This window comes from Acanthochromis polyacanthus, chromosome 7 (genome assembly GCF_021347895.1).
Source record: "Acanthochromis polyacanthus isolate Apoly-LR-REF ecotype Palm Island chromosome 7, KAUST_Apoly_ChrSc, whole genome shotgun sequence".
In the NCBI taxonomy this organism is placed as follows: domain Eukaryota; kingdom Metazoa; phylum Chordata; class Actinopteri; family Pomacentridae; genus Acanthochromis; species Acanthochromis polyacanthus.
In genome coordinates this window covers 5,737,740-5,757,115 of record NC_067119.1, presented here as the reverse complement: position 1 = coordinate 5,757,115, position 19,376 = coordinate 5,737,740, and the positions used below count along the sequence as shown (strand labels likewise).

At 36.8% G+C, this 19,376-nt stretch overlaps 1 protein-coding gene across 1 annotated transcript in view; it reads right to left on the bottom strand.

The window, feature by feature from the left end:
• The window catches only part of LOC110962432 (protein unc-13 homolog B-like), a 242,079-nt gene that overhangs the window by 206,237 nt on the left and 16,466 nt on the right, over positions 1-19,376 (bottom strand). Inside the window, exons 2-3 of the mRNA XM_051950402.1 lie at positions 12,996-13,025; positions 1,541-1,640 (exon numbers count right to left, since the gene is read on the bottom strand). Coding sequence (XP_051806362.1) covers positions 1,541-1,640; positions 12,996-13,025 — 130 coding nt within the window. The remainder of the gene's footprint in view (positions 1-1,540; positions 1,641-12,995; positions 13,026-19,376) is intronic.

Genomic DNA, 19,376 nt, shown 5'->3' with positions numbered 1-19,376 from the left:
CAAAACTGACCCGTTTTAAAGTTTGAAAATGTGGAGAAAAAATATATTTTCACAGGGAAACTTCTGATGTCCACATTTTCAACACATTTGGGAAAACTCTGACTATTTTTTGGTGGAAAAAAGAAATGTTAAAAATGTTTCATAAGAACATTCACAAAAAAATCAACCAAAATCCAGCAAATTTTCGCTGGATTTTGGTTGATTTTTTGGTGAATGTTCTGAAATAAAATAGAAGTCTTACTGATATATACTCTATGTAATCACTTTAGATATTTTTTGGATTTTTTTGGAAGATTTTTACTCATTTTTTGAAAATATTTACAAGAATTTTCTTGCCACATTTGGGGGATTTATTTTTAAATAAAACTTTTAAGGGAAACCTGTAAGGAATTTTCTTCCTAAAGATTTTGCAAATTTTTAGAAATTTGGGGAATTTTTTTTGCTGAATTTTGGGGATTTCTTTCAGACAAGGAAATAATAGTTTTCAGTGCCTGTAAATGAGGACAACAGGAGGGTTAAACAGTTTCCTGAACAGACCGTCAGTCATGTAGAAAATCAATCATAGAATATAGTGGAAGTTTTTCCATCTGCAGATAAAACTGTTTTTAACTAATTGGCTCAGTTACTTTTAAACATCAACTAAACACCAGGTTACACAGCAAAGAAGCTACAGTCTTACACAGTCACGTTATTAATCTCTCCATAGCAGTTTGAAATCATAATCAATAATCCTCACATTCATACACGCCCTGTCAAAAGGTATGAGACAGGTTCTAATTTATTTGAATGAGAAAGTGTCTCAAAACTTTGGACAGGGGGCGTACATACATGAAGAAGTGACTTTCAGCGGCAACAGGCGTCAAAAAATACCGTTGCAACAACTTTAACAGCCCAGGAAATCCATCAGTACCTGCTGCTACCTCTAAAATGTATTTATTCTCAGAGTAGGGTGTCTCTTGAATGTTGTTGGAAGCATGTTGTTAGAGCAGGGACGAAAAGTTTAAACATTAAAGTAAATGAGGCACTGTGGTAGTTCCTCCTTGTGTTGATGATGATCATTTTTAATCACTTGATGAATACTTTTCTGCAAAACTGACTCATCTTCGCTAGCCACCCAGCTATAAAAATCCAAAAGAACACAAGCTGGAAATCATTAACTGCTACAGAAGTGTCTGTCATGGTGCCCCATGACCACACAAACATAGAAAACCACCACAGGCATCAACAACCAACAATACTCAAAGACAACACAACTGAAGTAACGATCACCAAACTACCCTATTAGCAATTTCAAAAGCAACATGGTGGGAATCGCAAAACAGCATCTTCATTAAGTGCTTTTATTAAACGTTATTATGCGTTGTACTGCAGGGAGCAAAAATCCAAACACAGAAACTGGAAAAGTACTAAAATTAGTTGAAAATAAAAGTGTTCAAACGATTTTGTTTCATAAAAGAAAACAAAAGTGAGTATCTGATGTCTGAGTGTTCAATGAAAACTCACAATATTAAAGTAGAAGCAGCAGCAGAGTGATACTCACAACATGAAGTCTTGCTCCCAACATGGCTGATCTCCACGAACTGTGATGGTCGTACTCTTCACATTCTGCACTTTCAAAGTCACGTAGGCGTTGAATTTGTCTGGAAAAGACAGGGAAATTTATCATTTAGATTACAGATTTTTGTTAAAACGGGTTATCATGCAGAGTAGTTCAATACATTTGGGGAAAAAAATTGTTATTTTTGTTATGTACACTATCGTACAAAAGTTTGGGGTCACTCAGACAATTTCATGTTTTCCATGAAAACTCGTGATTTTATTCATGTGCTAACATAACTGCACAATGGTTTTCTAATCATCAATGAGCCTTTCAACACCATTAGCTAACACAATGTAGCATTAGAACACAGGAGTGATGGTTGCTGGAAATGTTCCTCTGTACCCCTATGGAGATATTCTATTAAAAAAAAAATCCAACTAGAAAAATCATTTAGCACATTAGCAATGTCTAGACTGGATTTATCATTCATTTCATGTCATCTTCATTGAAAAAAATGCTTTTCTTTCAAAAATAAGACATTTCTAAGTGACCCCAAACTTTTGAACAGTAGCGTACATACTTCTATATTTAAACTGTTTTCTTGAAACTGTCTGAAAAAGTTCACTATTAAACAGTCTTAGTTTTTCTTGGATTCTGGCATGTTTGTACCACCGGAGACTCCATTATTGATTGAACTACAGGAAATACCGGTAAATCGTCATTATTCTTGGAGCTGTGAAGCATCTCCAGAGCTCAGGTAAAGATGAAGCAGAGATCATAAAGACTAAAAATCCCAACTTGGAGGATATTTCAGACAAAGCACAGCTAATAAAACCGCCTGAATGGGAAACAAGGGGGAACTAAATAAAATGCTGCCAGGAAGGTAGACGATTTTTGAAGAATTTAATATTAAACGCTAATATACAAGAGATAAAGACATCATCCCCAAATCCAGCTGCAGGATATAAACACAAAACACACAGCTTATGCTAATTTTAGCCCATTCTCTATATGTACTTCTGCTTTTACTTTAAATCACCAAACAATGCAAAGACTATAAAGCAGCGTGGGCAGCATATTTCTGCAGAACTGCCAGACAACCATGATCGAGTGCTAATCGATTTTAAAGGAAAAGCAGCTGAGTCATAACTCAGCAAGTAGTAATACATAGTTATGATGTCTTTGCTGATGTGAAATATTTGTTAATTTAAGGATTTTAAAGCTCAACCAGGATCCTGGTCTGTCTTGACAAGCACCGTACTATTTCTTTTTTCCACCTTTCTGCTTTTGTTGAGATATTTCTGACTTAACTGTCTTTAAAAAGGCTGAAAAAAGTTACAATAATGTGAATTTATGTTAAGTTATTGCTAATTTTCTTAACGCACAAGGTATATATTAAGTGTTTTTTTCTTACAATGTCTCAAATTACTTAAACAAATAGTTTTTTCATAATTTGTAGAAATAACAGTGCCTCAGTAGTCACCATAAATGTATCATAAACCTGCTTTAGTTACTGCAAGCAGACAAAATAAGCTAACATATCCTGTCAGTCAGCAATATGTCAATAAAAAAACAATGTATGGAGCTTTACATGTCTTACAAGTTGTTTTTTCTGTTATGAATCACTTTTATTTACACTCAGGAAGTAAACTTTCTGTTCATGAAACGTGTTTGACGGAGCTTTTTGCCAACTTAGTCAAGCAGATAAATAGCTTGTTAGCCTGATAGCTAACTCTTTTTTTTACAGCTTTATGGAACCCAGTAAGGTTATTCCACAACCAATTGCAAAAGTTAATAGCTTTCAATCTACTCGAGGAAATAAATTTAAGTAGGAACTTCATATTTCAATCTCATGGGATTGAAATATCATCTATTCTTCAACCAATGGATTCATTGGAGGGAAAAAAAAAGGTAATTCAGTTCTAGAAAAAACTCTGCATGTGTGTTCTGCTGCCAAAGTCACTGTGATCACCATAAAGTAGAAGGTTGGAGCCTCATAATCCCTGCTTGATTACCTCCCTCGAGTGGTCGACTCTTCACATGATCAGAGAATCTAGAGTGGACGAGACTGAAATAACATCAGCACTGCTCCTCTGCATGTTTCTACGTCCTTGTACATCTTTCTATTCTTATTATTACAACCACTTTTGTTTGAAGAAGAACCGGTGGAGTCAAGGGCAGCATTGGAGCATCTGAGGTGAAGATGATCGAGCTGCAAAACTGAATAAATTACAGCCAAAAGTGGATTCAAATGTCCAGTGTCTAATTTGGATGTGGTTCTAATTTGGTAAAATGGCTGAATTCCTTCAGCTCTGAGGCTTAATGAAATCTAAAAGAATCCTTAATGAATCCTTTGTCATTAAGCTAAACGTAAATGTTTGTTCAAAATTTTGAACACTGACTTAACCTTATGAAGGTTTAACAAATGTTCTCTAAATATAGACCAGCAGAAGGCAAACACACGGCTGTAAACTCATTAGATATATTTCAATTGCTAGTTTAAAACAGCATGATGTACATTTTGTAACATATGATCGCAGAAAAAAGTATGCGTTTGCTTATTAAAAACTCTAAAAATGCCAAATTTAAGACTTCAGAACAGCAGCCCACCAATCAGTGGCTCTGTTACTGTGGTTTATTTCATCTTTTTATACAATCTATGGTCTGATTTTTGGATTACAGACACTGGTGAGGCCCTGCGACAGACTAGTGACCTGTCCAGGGTGTCCCCTGCCTTCGCCAGAGTCAGCTGACATTGGCTCCAGCACCCCCCGCGACCCTAGTGAGGATAAAGCGGTGTATAGATAATGGATGGATGGAGACACTGGTGAGTGCCCAATCAATCAATTCCACAAAGTAAATCCATTAATCACACAAGCAAAAATTATTCTAGTGTAATCTTGTGTTTTGGTATTGTCTTTGTTGCATACCAATGTGCTTCTTCAGTGTATCCAATTTTTGCCTGAAAATCCCCTCGGAGCTCTTTGTTGATTACATCGTCCTGCTTCGGTAAAGAGAGCGTGGCAGCATCCAGCTAATAAAACACCACCGGGGAGAATAAACACTTCCGACTAACTGAACACTAGATCCTTATTTATCCAGGGAGGGCTGACGAGGCACTTGACCCGCTTCATATTCATACATCTACATACGTTCACACACCTGAGACATAATCTGTATACAGACTTCATTTGAGGGCAATTCTAACAGCACCATCAAAGACTGTTGTCCTTTGGTTCAAGGACTCAACTGCATGTCTACAAAGTACATGAACTTTAGTTGATTCTATCAATGTACAGGTCAGGTTTTTGTGCATTTTCTTCTTCCTCCTGTGATATTAAAGAGCATTCTACTGTAGGACCATCCCATGCTGTATACAAGACAGACTAAATCTCGCTAATGCATTAGCATCCATGCATGTGTTTATGTACATCCTGTTATGTGACACGCTAAATGCCATGCTACATGCGGCCGATCTTTCGCGCTGCCAAGCGCAGCTCAGCGCTAATGATAAAGACAAGAGACAGTCGGGTGAAAGGGTTAATCGGGAATAATCCATCATTCACTTAAGGTTGTTGCCAGGCTTGTGATTAAGGGGACAAGGGGACTGGAAAGCTCCAGACAGAAGCATTTACTGACCAACAACTGCACAAACCAGCAAACAACACAAAAATAATTTGAAAAGAACGACGGAAAAAATCGTCTAAATTTGGCTTCAATTTCTACCGACACCACCAGCGTTGTCATGGAAGATATTTGAATGACTATATCAGCACGTAGAAAACAAACACACCTTCACTCCAGTCAGCTAGCTGTGGTGGGGAGATTTCCCAGCATGCATCGGGACCCTCTTGGGGAGCAGCCGGCATCATTTATAATTAAGTGGCGATGACTTATGAAAATAAATAAGTTATATTCAGTTACACTTGGACGTGCGCGGCGCGGCCAGGCGAGATGACATTTACTAGGCTGTCTACAGTAATGAATACTCTATTATGGGTGTCGAGGGAGATGGGCGGCGGCGGAGGAGAATCAGCCCGAGCAGAGGGGAAGGGGAGTTTGTGGTCGATGAAGAGCACCGAGGGAGATATAAATGTGAGATTAAATCCTTTTTATCTCGCTAGTGCAAACTGACATGACGGGTTTTAATTTTAGCAGCATCTTTAATTCAGTTGCTCTTCCCCACACAGCATCCCAAAAATAATCACAAACCGCGCAGCTCTACAGTGGATCTTTAGCCCCTTTAGGCTAACTGTTTTGATTTATCACCACATTTACTGTAGAATGCCTATAAAAAGTAGTTTTCTCCTTTTATTGCTTCTTAACATTGAATCTTTGTCAATAAAATTTGGGTTTTTGATAAGAATTTACAAGAAAAAAGACTTATGTGAAAGCGAAACCAGATTTCTTTGAGGTAATATCAGTTAACTAAAAATATAAAATAAGTATTCACGTATTTCAAGTCAGTATTTAGTAGATGTATTTTTAGCTGCAGTTACAGCACTGAGTTTGTGTTGGTCTCAATCAGCCTGAAGAAGTGGACGCACAATTTTACCACGTTTTCCTCTGAAAAACTTGAACAGTTTTTGGGAGAAAACTGTCTCCATCACTCGCCTTGTTCTTGTACAGTCACCATGTTTTGGAGGACAGCCTGCTCTATGCAGATTTACACATGTGCCATGTTCTTTCCAGTTCTTAATGATGAATTTAGCTGAACCCAATGGGATACTCAACAAATTGGAAACCCCAAGGGTGTGTGAACACTTTACTTTTTTAAGAAAGTGTGTATAGTTTGGTTTTTGACTAACACTGATAAACCCACACTACAATCTGCTGAGTAAACAGCCCTCAGACAATGATTAGACAAGAAATGAAAGGAAAGTGTATATTGCACTTGCATTTGTCACCAACCCCCCCCCCCCCCCCCCCCCCCCCCCCAGAATAATGTAAATGTTTCTGGTGTGTGATCATTTCTTAAGTAGACTCGTCGCTGAGTATCTGTCAGTTTCTTTAACTTGGTCACAAATACAAAACTGCCCAGCGTCTGGATTCTTTACAATTAAGGATGCTCCAATCCATCAGCCACCAATCGTAATAAACCAATATTCATCAAATAGAACATAAATGCATATAAAAATATATGATTCATGTTCTCTATAAAGGTCTATCAAAACCGGCAGTCAGATTACACAAAATTTGCAGAGTTTCTCTATGCACAGCTACAATGACCCTACGAGCTTCATGGGTCTAGCAGGTAAACCATGTATCTAAGAAAGGACAATAAATTTACAAGAAAACCCCTCGTGGTGGAAAGTAACCGAAACATTTCCACCCCACAAACCTCTTCAAACATTTGAAGGTTGGTCACGTAAAGGAATATGACAAATTCCAAAGCTTACTGGCACTAGGAAAGAGGAAAGTGGAACCATTAAACAACTCAACTGCCACTCACTGAGCTGCCTGTGTTTCTTGATGAACACTTTATTGCTGTTATCTTCTATAAATGCAGAGAAAAATTCAGCGCTGACTGACTTGAAACAGTATTTCGACTACAGCCTTTTCTGTGGCAGTTTTTGAAGCCTTAAGTTGGATTAAATTGATTGGAGTCCTGTATTTTGTACCTTTTGTCTCTACTGCATACCTTCACATTTTCTGCCAACTTTGTTTCTTCACAGCAGTTTGAGATTCGCTCCAACTAAAACCCTCAAACTTCTAGAAATGTGCAAATATAATAAATGTGAGAAACAGGCCATGTGGCTGCTGAATCTGTCTTTCAAAAAAAATGTTGAAAATTGTCAGATGCTGGAAGTCACTGATTTACATGAAGTAGCTTAGACCTGAACTTTATGCAAATGAGAGGGACTGACATGGACACATACCATCAGAAATTAGAAAGGGAAAGGTGCACTTGTTTTCCGGGCGGTCAGCAAACACACCTTTAACTCCCTGTGATTAAACAGGAAGAGGCTCCACCTGGTGGCAGGAACAGGTACAACAAAAAAATCTACAATACATTACACATCTCTGTCCAGTGGGGTAACAAATGATTGTCCACTCTTTTTACCCTAATAAGAAGGATTTCTCATTATCGGTGACTCTCCTCTGCGTAGCTAGACTTGTCGTTAACCTCCTCAGAGTGCATTAGCACTCTATGCTAACACTGTTGTCAAACTACTGTTGGGGTTCATGGTCGCCAAACAATTATGCAAGAGTTTTGGTGTGTCTGTGTGTGTTCCAAGATTAAATATCCAGGAATCAACAAAATCCTTAACACATATTCTTGAAAATCTGAACCAAATGTCACGGCAATCCATCCAGTTGTTGTAGTTAGTTCACAACTTTGGGCCCACACACCATCTCCGGAGACTGAAAACATTCCAATCTAAACTAATAAAGTGACACATATACCAGCCAACATCTCCCTGTGGGGTTTATCAAAGAGGGTCCAGGGACAGCAGCCGTCTCCCCCAGGCAACGAATCTATGGCTTCTATTACCATTAAAACAAATCAGATCACATTTCCAAAACTGGGCCATTAGAGTGGGACAAACTCTACGAGTTGTGTCTGACCTGAGACTAATAATCGTCCTGGGTATACTTTCTGTCACCTACATGACTGTCAAAGTAGGCGTGTTGTTTTAGGTCAAATTCTAACAGAAAATGCAAATTTCCAGACAGACTTCCACACGTTTGTGTCAGGCACTTTCCAATAAGAGGACAGCACTGAAACCCTCATCTGGGTTATCTGGCTCAGGCAGTTTTATCTCCGCAAAGTTTTAATCATGTTGTCCAACAGTGAAAGACGGAAGATTCCTTCTTCAGCAGGGAGAACAATGGACGTTGTTATTAAAATAGAGGCCTAAATGTTTTTATTAACTGTATCGATCCATCTGTTGTGAATTTTGGTGCACAATAGACCCTGTTAATCAAATTTTCTTTCATGGGGTCTTATTTTCCAGTTTTTCCATCAATGAGAGGCAGTTTCACATGAACACAGGTTAAATTTTAAACATGTTTTGTGAACAATAATGTTCCTTTGGCAAGAAAAAGTTCTTCATCCAACAACATTTTTAACAAAAATGTCAAGACATACATGCTTTCAGCTACTTTTGATAGTTCTCAATGGTCCTAATTTTTAGTATTTTATATGTATGTTACCCTAAACGTTAATCTTATAACTTATCGTATTTTGCCTTGTTTTAATATGTTGCACTATTAGTCTCCTTTATAAATTGGCTGCTTTTTGCAATTATTTTTGTTGCTGCCTGACAAGTTACCATGTACAGCGACCATGTGCTACAAAAATAAACTTATCATTAGTTTATATTACATGTCATGTCTGTATCAGCTAAGGTATCTCAGCAGTTAAGGTCCACTTTGGTCTGCAGCTGCCTCGATATTTGTCACACTCTTCTTTTACATAATTTCCGTATCATGATCACGCACTTAGGCTTGAAAAAGAACATTCTGTTCTTTAAGTAAGAAAATCTGTAGGAAAGTCAGGAGGTAGTGGGAAAGTGGAATGAGCTGTAGCACAACAGGATGCAACACTGCATTATTATAACAGCAAAGTGTTTAGGTAACAGACATACAATAATCCATGCATGTTAGAAATTGGGCTGCTTTTCATTGCAGGAAGTAACTCTTAAGTAAGTAATTAACTCCAAGTGCACCAAAGCAACAACAAAAAGTAGTTACTGGATCTAACTCCAGTTCTATGAGCATACAGGAAGCAGAACAATGGAGATTTGTTGTTAGCCCATATGGCAAACTTTATGTTTTATACTGCTACTTGACAGAAAAGTTGTGCTTGTTGTCTTCTTTGAATTAAACTGATTAGTGTCAAGACTTGCGCAGTTTTTCAGTGATGTTCACAAGCACCTACCCTAAAGTATGTACTGTTTTTTTTACCTCAAAAACATGCCTGAAAGAGGTTCCACAGGGGCGGCTGCTGCAGTCACGACATGTTCAAAGTGTCAGGCTAAATGTTCTCCACTGCTGTTGTTACTGTCCTCACTATATAGCCTTGTATGTGATGAAGTTGCAAAAGGGTGTATTTCAACCCCAATGAACCCAAACAAAAACTGCTAAATGACTTTGAACAAGCAGATTTGGTGTCTAAATTTAGCCAAGCAGCAGGTGAGAAGAAAACTTTGGCCTGAAAGTGGAACAAAACCAAGAAAAATAAATGGTCACCATCCCTCTATCCTCCTAGATGCTGGTTGGATCATCACTGCATTCTTTACCATCACATTCTTATCTTACACATTGCTACCTAACTTTAGTTACAAAAAAACTTACACTTATTGCAGATTTAAAGAGTAAAAATACCCAGACTGCAGCATTCCAGTAAAAGTTGGTCTCTCAAAACTAGTTTAAAGAGCTCATAAAGGTCTCTGAATCCTTACATACACAAACTATAACCATGGTGTCGCCCCTTGTAAAGTAGTTTTTAAGTTTTTCCTTTGTTGAATGCTATTAAATTGCAATACCTTCTAATGAGGAGATTATATTATTTGGCTGAAGGATGAACCATGTCAAGTTTAAATCCTATTTTTCTTTATCTACTTCCTGTTAATCCTTCAGGAGTTTCCAGTTACCGGGAAGGTCTGCTGAGTCTGGAAGCCTTTTTTCTTTTACATCCAATTGGTCCGTATCACAAATTAGTTTAACAAAGAGTAGAAGTAATTGAGATAAATGAATTAGAGGGCGGCATCACAGGAGCTACGACTGTATACAAACACCGGCGCTCATGTCCTGCTTCGGGCCATTTAAATCTCCTCCTTCCGCTCAGCTAACGGAGGCCAGAGGCAACCGAAGAGAAATCATCTCCAGCATCTGGAGTCTCTCTCCTCGACACTCTGAGGAATTTGTCTCCATCTCCTCCTTTATGTCGGGATGACACGTTGTCATTTGAGGCTAGCAGGTGGCCCTTTGTCTCTGATGATCTATTGATTTTCTTCTCTCCTCCTCCGGCTTGATTTCTCCCACTCGTCGCTGTTGCTCGCCCGGAGAGAAGACGGAAGGACGAGCAGCTGCAGCCAGTGAAGACGTGCCGAAAAGAAAGACAAAAAAAGAAAACTGGACGAGAAGAGGGAGTCCTGCTTTTGAAGAACTGTTTGAAAAAATCTTCTCTATTTTGGGCTGTTGTTGCTCCTCGGTGACGTATTTACTCAGAACATCCATGAAGATGATTGAAAATAGTTTCAAAACAGGAAACGCTGCACATGGTCAAGTGTAGGGCTGACGGGAAGTTCAACCGACGCACAGCGGACCATCACAGCAGTTCGTCCAGCAAAATATGATGCAACAAGTCTTCATACTTGAATGATTGAATAAGTAAAGGTCCCAGTTTAGGCTAAAATGACCAGCGACGCCAACAATAGGTGGGATATATGTTAAAAAGAGAAGTTTCCAGCATGGAAGTCAGACAATTTATACGACTTTTTCCAGAAGAGGATTTTAATGATACTCTTAAACGTCTGCAGTTTATCCATCCGCAGATTTGGCGAAGCTCTAATCAGTTCTTTTTTGAGTTTTTGTAAGAGAAACATAAAACAAATTCAGAAGAAAATTGTTTAACTGTTCAATTTTGTCTTATTAAAAAAATATCCTTTCTTTCACGCTTCATTTTCAAGTTTTAAAAAAACAACTTAATGCCGTATGTTTTTTTAAGATTTTTACTATGTGGTATTAGTACCTTTACTTAAGAAAACAGAATATATCTTCTGTTTCTGCCAGCTCAATTAGGGAAAAGGTAAAAAAGCAAAACAAATGACTGAATCTGCCCCACTATGAGCAGTCTGAAACTGTGAATTTTTGAGTTCAAGTGCTGCTCTGACCATTTCAAACTGAACTTACGAACGCAGCCACAGCTGAAGAACCCACTTTTATCATTAATCCAAGTTTATATGGTTTAGTTAACTCTATGTGAGGGCTCCAACCTGCTAGCAAACATGATAGCATACCTGCTTTATTAAGAGATGAACTATAAGTCAGGAAGTCAAAAACTGTGCATTTCTCTGTATGTGAATAACTTTTACTCAAAGTTTCAACAGATTTATCATATCTCTGCTTTTACGTGCATCGCAGATTTGTCGTTTCAACAAGAATTATGAGCATCGGCTCTAAAGAAGTGTAACCCAGACTTCTGAACTTTTACATCTGCATCATAAAGTTGGTAAGATAAAATGAAATGTGCAAGATAACTTTTCTGCAGCAACAATAGGAAATCTATTTCCTTATTTTCTCCAAAAGTCAGAGCAGCGTCAATAATGCTGGAATTTATTGATTGTCCAGTCTTTAATAATTAACGGAGGCTCATTTAATACCTGATTTCAGCTCTCATCCTTAACTCCTTTTAAGATTGTTGGGTTTTCTGTTCTAAACTCGTAAGGTCTGTCACTTATGCTTTCAAACATATGCCGTAGGGCTGGGTGATATGGCCAAAAAATAAAATCTTGATTTTTTTTTAGTCATTGGACGATTACCATTTTAATCGCTTTTTGTTGTTTCTTTGCGGTCTGTTTGCTATGGCTAGTGCTAGCCATGCCGCACTCCCGTAGCAGCACTCTTCCCATTCTTTAGGATGCCTCTGCCGGAGGTGCTGAAAGAGGTTAGTTGTGCTGCTACTCTTCGTTTTCACAGTATTTTTGCAAACCTTGCACATGACTGTAGTTTGCTCCGTGTCAGTCTTGTCAAAGCCGAACCACTTCCATATAATCGATGTAACATGAGGCCCTTTTCTCGCGACCAACTCTTCGTCTGCTGTTCTGTCCGCCATGACGGGGGTGTGAGTGTTTTGGCGGAAGGAGAAGAGAGGCGGAAGCAAACGCCAGTGCACAAATCGTGAAAGGCAGAAGAAGAATCTGTATTATATATTTAAGCTCGCCTCGATTTTACGATTTGGCAAATTTTCAAATCGTCATGTTTTAAAAAGCCGAATTAATCGAATGAATTCGATTTATCGCCCAGCCCTAATATGACGTGAATCTTCTCTCTAAGTAAAATTGAACTGAATTGAATTGTTGCATAAATAACTTACCAGAAAACAGATATACACTGATGCATAAATAAATTCTGTTTTAGAAACAGGTGTTGAAAACTAGATGGAAAGTTAAAATCATGACTTATCATTTTACAAGTCCTTTTTAAAGTTCTCTCTTTGGATAAAAACATTATTTTTCAGCTTGGTGTGTTACTGTTAACTTTTATATACGCATTTAGACTGAAATATCTCAACAACTTTTTATTAAAGGACTATTTAATTTTGTAAAGGTTTCCACATTTATAGACGTCGGTGTAAAATATTGAGATATAGAGTGTTTTTGTTTTTTTGTGGGTTTTTTTAAAGGGAAGAAACTTGTTGTCACTGTCGCTTTTCCTCACAATGTCGCTGATCCCACCTACTGTCATGATTACTGCTCCACATGAGAAGTTATTTATGAGTTCTTACCTGGAGGCCCGTGGAGTTTGGCTTTCTTTACTGAAAGAGAAACAGAAGAAACAGATTAGTGACAGTGTAAAAAAGAATGAAAGTCTGTCCGTCTCCTTTTGGGCAATTTAATATAATTTGTGCTATCTTTGTGCTGTTCTGAAACCCCAAGAGTCTATTTTTTCTTTCAGTTGAGCACACATTACTCTTCCCTGTGTTTTCTGCAGCAATGACTGTCTTGTTATCTTAGAAGAAAGTATTAGCATTCCAGGATTATTTAAAATCAAATGTTTTATAAGAAATGCATGCATAAAAGAAAGTCAGTCATAGCCAGAGGTTGGATAAAAAATGCCTCACTGTGCTTGTATCCCAAAACTAACTAGAAAAACACGACTAATAGGAGGAAAACGTGAAATAAAAAGACACTATTTTGAATTTAACTCTGGCTTAATGTGGTTTTTGTTTGTTTTTTCAGTTTGTGTTTTGCCTATAAGGTAATAATTTGCAGAAAAGCAGATTTTCTTTGCCTATAAAACATCACTCTAAGTAAAGATTATAAACATAAATACATAAAACAATTAAAATAAGGTTTACATGATTAGGATTGCATCACAGTATCAATAACTCTTAAAATTTATGTCAGAAATCACCAGGAAAATAAATCAGTCATAACATTTAAACATGTTAGAGTGACATAAATTTGCTTTAAATTGAATTTATGACTGCAGCAAATCATCGCAACACTTGGTTTGGTTTGTTGTATGAAAAAAAAGGAGTTCAACAAAACTTAAAAGCTGAAATATTTGGAGTAAATAGTTATTGAGCTCCTTGGTGAGAACATTATTGAAATACAAAACTGTTGTGGAAGTTCAGCGAGGTCGAGTGATTAAAGAACACAGAGAGACACACAGGGAGACTTAGATGAGTTAAGCTGTGAGTTAGGTTTTCTGATATCAGGAGAAGTGACACCGACAGAGCAGCAGTTCATGCAAGCAACGCCAGCATCAGTTCTGAGGATTCTCTCTGATCTTCAGGTAGATATTGCAGTTGGGAGAAGGTTAGATTTAGATTAGATGAATTGGCAATGTAATAATAAATGCAATTTTAAAAAAAACATCAGCGTGTGAATCCATGAGGAAATGAGTTGTGAGAAGACAAGGGACACATTCTGCTAAATATATAAATATTAACTTAACCCGGTAAAGTGATGGCAAATGTTTAACACTTTACATCCTGTGGGCGGACAGATGCCTTTCTCATGACATGAAGCGAACCTTCGGTAACTGTTTGGTAGCGATTCATCAGCATGTTCACAGTGAAATCTAACCTCTTCACCATCTGAATTATAACGTTAATGAATTATAAATACCTTCCATGAGCTGTGAAATCTCCCCTCTCAGCTCCAAACGTGTTATTTTTTACAGGAACATTTCATGAAATGTTCCTGTATAATGTCAAATGGTCGCTCACTTTGCTGATTCACGCTAACACCCAGTCTGCCGCTGTGACGCTGCAGTTTTAGTACATTTTTACCACTTCCAGCTGCGTTTTGCTTGTTATTTTACACTCTCTTCGAATTAGGAAATAACTTTAAAGAAATTCCTGTAGGATTTTTTTGTTTGTTTGTTTTTTGTGAACACCTGCATTTACACTTGGTTTTAATTATTGCTTTATTCCAATTGTTTACACTGGAAAACACAACAGAGAAGTCATTAAATGAAGTGTATCACAGGCCACGAGGATTTTTTATGGCATCACTAACAATTACAAAACAGCAAATATGTATTATTTGGGATAATACTGTTTTTTGTTTGGCATTACATTATGGAGCTCTTTTAGACAAACTTGGAGATCTTAATGCTTTTTGGAGACTGGTTTTCCACATTTGGGGATGTTGGAATGACTCATGATAGCAATGCTGAAGTTCACATTTCCCTACATGTAAAAGAAGTCTCTCAGTTTTAATTACAAGTAGTAGTAGTAGTAATAGAAGTAGCAATAGGAATAATGGTCGTGGTAAAAGTCATCGTAGTGGTAGTAGTCGCCGTGGTCGTTGTCATCGTTGTAGTAGAATAATAGTACTAATAGTACGAGTACGCGGAACAGTAGCAGTGCTAATAGTCGCCATAATAGTAGGACAGTAGTAGTAGCAGCAATTATAGTAATAGTAGGAGGAGGAGGAGGAGAAATAGCAGCAGTAGCAGTGGCAATAGTAGTGTTAGTAGTAATAGTAGAACAGTTGTACTAGTAGCAATTTTAGTAATAGTAGTAGAAAAAGGAGCAATAATAGCAGTGTTAGTAGTAATAGTAGTAATAGTAAAGCAGTTGTAATAGTAGTAGTAACAGTAGTAATAGTAGTAGTGGCAGCAGTAGTAGTAGTAGTAGAATAGCAATAGTAGTAGTAGTTACAGTAATAGTAGAATAAGTAGCAATAGTAATACCAACAATAGTATAAGTAGTAGGAGCTGTTGTTGTTTTAAAGAGTTGAAACTGGAACGCCACCAAGGGAAACTTTTTAAGGAGCTTATTCTACCAACCACTTTGAACTCAAAAGGTTCCCTGAGGATGTTTTACTTCTAAGACTGTAGTGAATCTGTTGGGCTAAATGACTGAATCAATTCGGCCGTTTTGGCATAAATGCACGAAACTTCACCTAGAAGTCTTTGGAAAAAAACTCAGATAGTCAGGATGTATGTGATATCGCAAAACTCTCACACAGGCAATAAATTTGATTAATAAAGAAAACAGGGCATAAAGTCGCAGCTGAAATACCAAATAGTTCCATTAGCATAAACTTACCTAGAAGTGAGAAGTGAAATTAATGATGATATTGTTCCAAATCCGCTCAATGTTTAGTTAGTTCTTTGCTAACATGTCAGGCAGTAATCAGTAGTCCTATTAGCTAAACAACAGAGTTAGCACTGCAGTAATTAGTCCTATTAGCTACACCTGTATTTATCCTACATACTGACAAATGAAGTTCTTATATCTATCTATCTATATATATATATATATATATATATATACATATATATATATATATAAATATATATATATACATATATATATACATATAATGTGCTACTGCGAACAATTTCCAGTTGTTTATCCAAACTTTACCATACAGTATCAACTCTTACCTATACTTTTAGGTAGCTATATCAACGATTTATTACTTTTAGGTAGCTACGTCAACGATTTATTGACTTTTTCACCATTATCAATTTTTTGATCATTTATGCATTACTTCTGTCTGTCTATTTTTCTACTTGTTACCTATTATTTTTTAGTTAACTAAAGCTACTTTTTCTACTCAAACCTTCTAGATCCACACATCGTACCACGTATCCCCTAGCGACTGTAGAATTACTGGATTAGTCAATCAATAGATAATTTGTTTAATCGGTTATTCTGTTTTTGGTCAAACAAAACGAAGTCCATCGAATTGCGATGACCGTTTTGCTGTCGGTTAGACCAATACGAAATATTGATTTCTGACTAAAACAATTGGTAGAATAATCATTGGATATTATCATCATTATCAAGCTTGTGATGGTGTGTAAATACTAGATAAATACTAATCTGGAAATACTATATGTAAGGTACAAGATTTTTAAGGGAAGAGCAAAGAAAGGAAAACGGGATTGCCTAAAGCTCATTAAGCAAACAATCAATCAAATCCATAGTAATTTACTTTCTGCTCTTAAAATCACAGTTAAAACTTGAATGTCACTGCAGCTTTGTGTGGATTACAGAACATATATTATCATACATTTAGTGGTATATGTAACATTATGACTTATAATGCTGCATAACAAATTCATGCTTAATATTTCACATATTTTGTCTTCATTATAATGTTGCATTGTACGTAGGTTCTTTGAGTGTAAACCAACAGCTTTTTGTATTTGCACAACAGAAACTAATGTAAAACATTTGAGAAAACTGTTTTTATGAAGATAAAATGCAATCAATGTCGATATTAGGAAAAGAATTACATATTTTTGGACCTCTAAAGAGCAGAAAACAATAAATAAAGAAATAGGTTTCAGGATTAATTCTTTTTAAACAAACTGCAGGAGAGACAACACAGTAGGCCTCATGTCTCCATACAAATGCAGAAAAATATGATATATCTTCAAAGAAATGCCAAAAACAACAGCAGTGAGAACACAGAATGTCCTGAAATGCAGAAAAGAGCATCTGGAAATGCCACCACCTTCTGGGCTTCGGGCTAGAAAGTCACTCATATTGATCTACAATGCAATTAACCGCCCCAGACATGTGTAATAGTCATTCGAAGGTGCAGCAGAGTAAAAAGTTTATGGCCTTTTTAGGGTAATTTTGTTATTTAAATCAGGTTTAGATGCACATTCTTACTGAGGTAGATCAATACGCTCATTCAGTCAGAGCCTGAGAGTGCAAGATGCGATAAGACAGACAGTCAGACAGACAGACAGAATGAGCAGGGAGATGGGGAGATCGTTAACAGGTCATTTGTCTTATTCTGTCAGCAGCTCGCCTGCTGTGTCACTCGTGCCAGTTTGGCGGCAGCTCACAGGAAACCTGGTGGCCTTGTTGGTAAAACGCCAGCGAGGCTCCGACAATACCTGTGAATGGCCCGACTCTGTGAAAGAGGCTCATGGTGATGCAACACAGAGTCACAGCGAAAATAGATGAGAAACAGTGTTTCACCATCATGTTTCTGATATATACGCTCCATATTCTAACAGGAAGGTAAACTGGAACAATATCTGTTGTCTTTAAGATATGTATATATATTGGAAAATCAACATAATATTTAGACAAGAAGCATGCTTAAGAGAACAAATTTAAAGTCCAATTAAATCATACCCGATGAACTTTATTATAAAACTAAATCTTGAAAAAGCTTAATTAAACCTCACATGCCCCTTTGCGCAAAACAAACATGTTACCTCTGCATAAGTTATATACTCAGATGTTTATGTTGTTCTGAATTTAACACAAACATAATGTTTAGACAACACCTGTACTATTTGCTCTCTAATTATACTTTATTGGACTCTACAAGAAATGTTTAATAGTTTAATATAGTCAGTTAGCTAGCTAGCCAGTGCTACCCCATGTTAAACTAGCATCACATTATTAGCTTAACATAAAGTCAGTCTGTTAGCTAGCAAGTGTGACAGTATGCTAATATAGCATAAGTGTTAAGAGTTAGACGAGTCAGTTAATGAGTTAGTGCTAAAGTATGATAATTTTAGCATAACACTATTCATTTAACATAGAGTCAACTAGTTAGCTAGTTAATTAAATTGCATGCTAACATAGCATAACATTACTTGTATAACATAAAGTCAGTTTGTGTTAAAGCATGTTAATATAGCATAACGCTTCATTTAACATACAACCAACTAGTTAGCTAGCTAGTTTTACCTCATGCTAATATAGCATAACATTATTAGTGTAACATCAAGTCATTTAGTTATCTAGCTGGTGCTACAGAATGCTAGTACAGCATAACATTATTTGCTAAACATAAAGTTAGCTAGCTACAATTTCAAACAGACAATACATTTTGGGTAGCTATTAAGTATTAGATAGCACATTGTGTGTTCATAAAAGGTAAGTAATAAATCAGTTAGCTAGTTAGCATGTTAATATCACATAACATTATTCATTTAACATAAAGTCAGTGAGCTAGCTAGCTAGTTTTACCACATGATGTAGCATAACATTATTAGCTTATCATAAAGTCAGTTAGCTAGTTTGCACTACAGCAAGCTAATACAGCCTAAAATATTAGCTCGACATAAAGTTAACTAGTTAGCTAGCTAGTGTTGCAGCATGCTAATAAAGCATAGCATCATTTACTGCTACAATAACAAGAGTGTAACATTATAAGTTTACCATTAAGTCAGTTAGTTAGCTAACTGGTGCTACAGCATGCTAATGTAGCATGACATTATTAGCTAAACATATAGATGTTTAATATTTGGGTGTTCACGTCCTTCTCAGAAACAATTATTCTAAAAAAAAATCAAAGAAAATGTTTTTGGGGTGGGTTTGCCAGATATATTTAATACTACTCTATACAAATGTACTGAGGCAATTGAGAATAGCCAGGTTGTTGTTTCTGGAAGCAGAAGTCTCATAACCACAGAAAATTAAACTGAACTCCAGTATTTTCTGTGGTTTATGAATGATTCAACAACAGCTCACAATCCCACACGAAAAATGACTGCTGATTTACTTTTAGCCATTCAAAAATGTGAAAAAAAATATGAGAGACAAGCGTCAGGCCAGTTCAAAATTACTTCACTTGAACACAGCACTTAGTAGAGACAGGCAAAATGGATGCTGCATTCATACCTGAAGGCTTCCCAGTGAGAAGTTGTAGAAGGAATTTGAGCTGTTTAT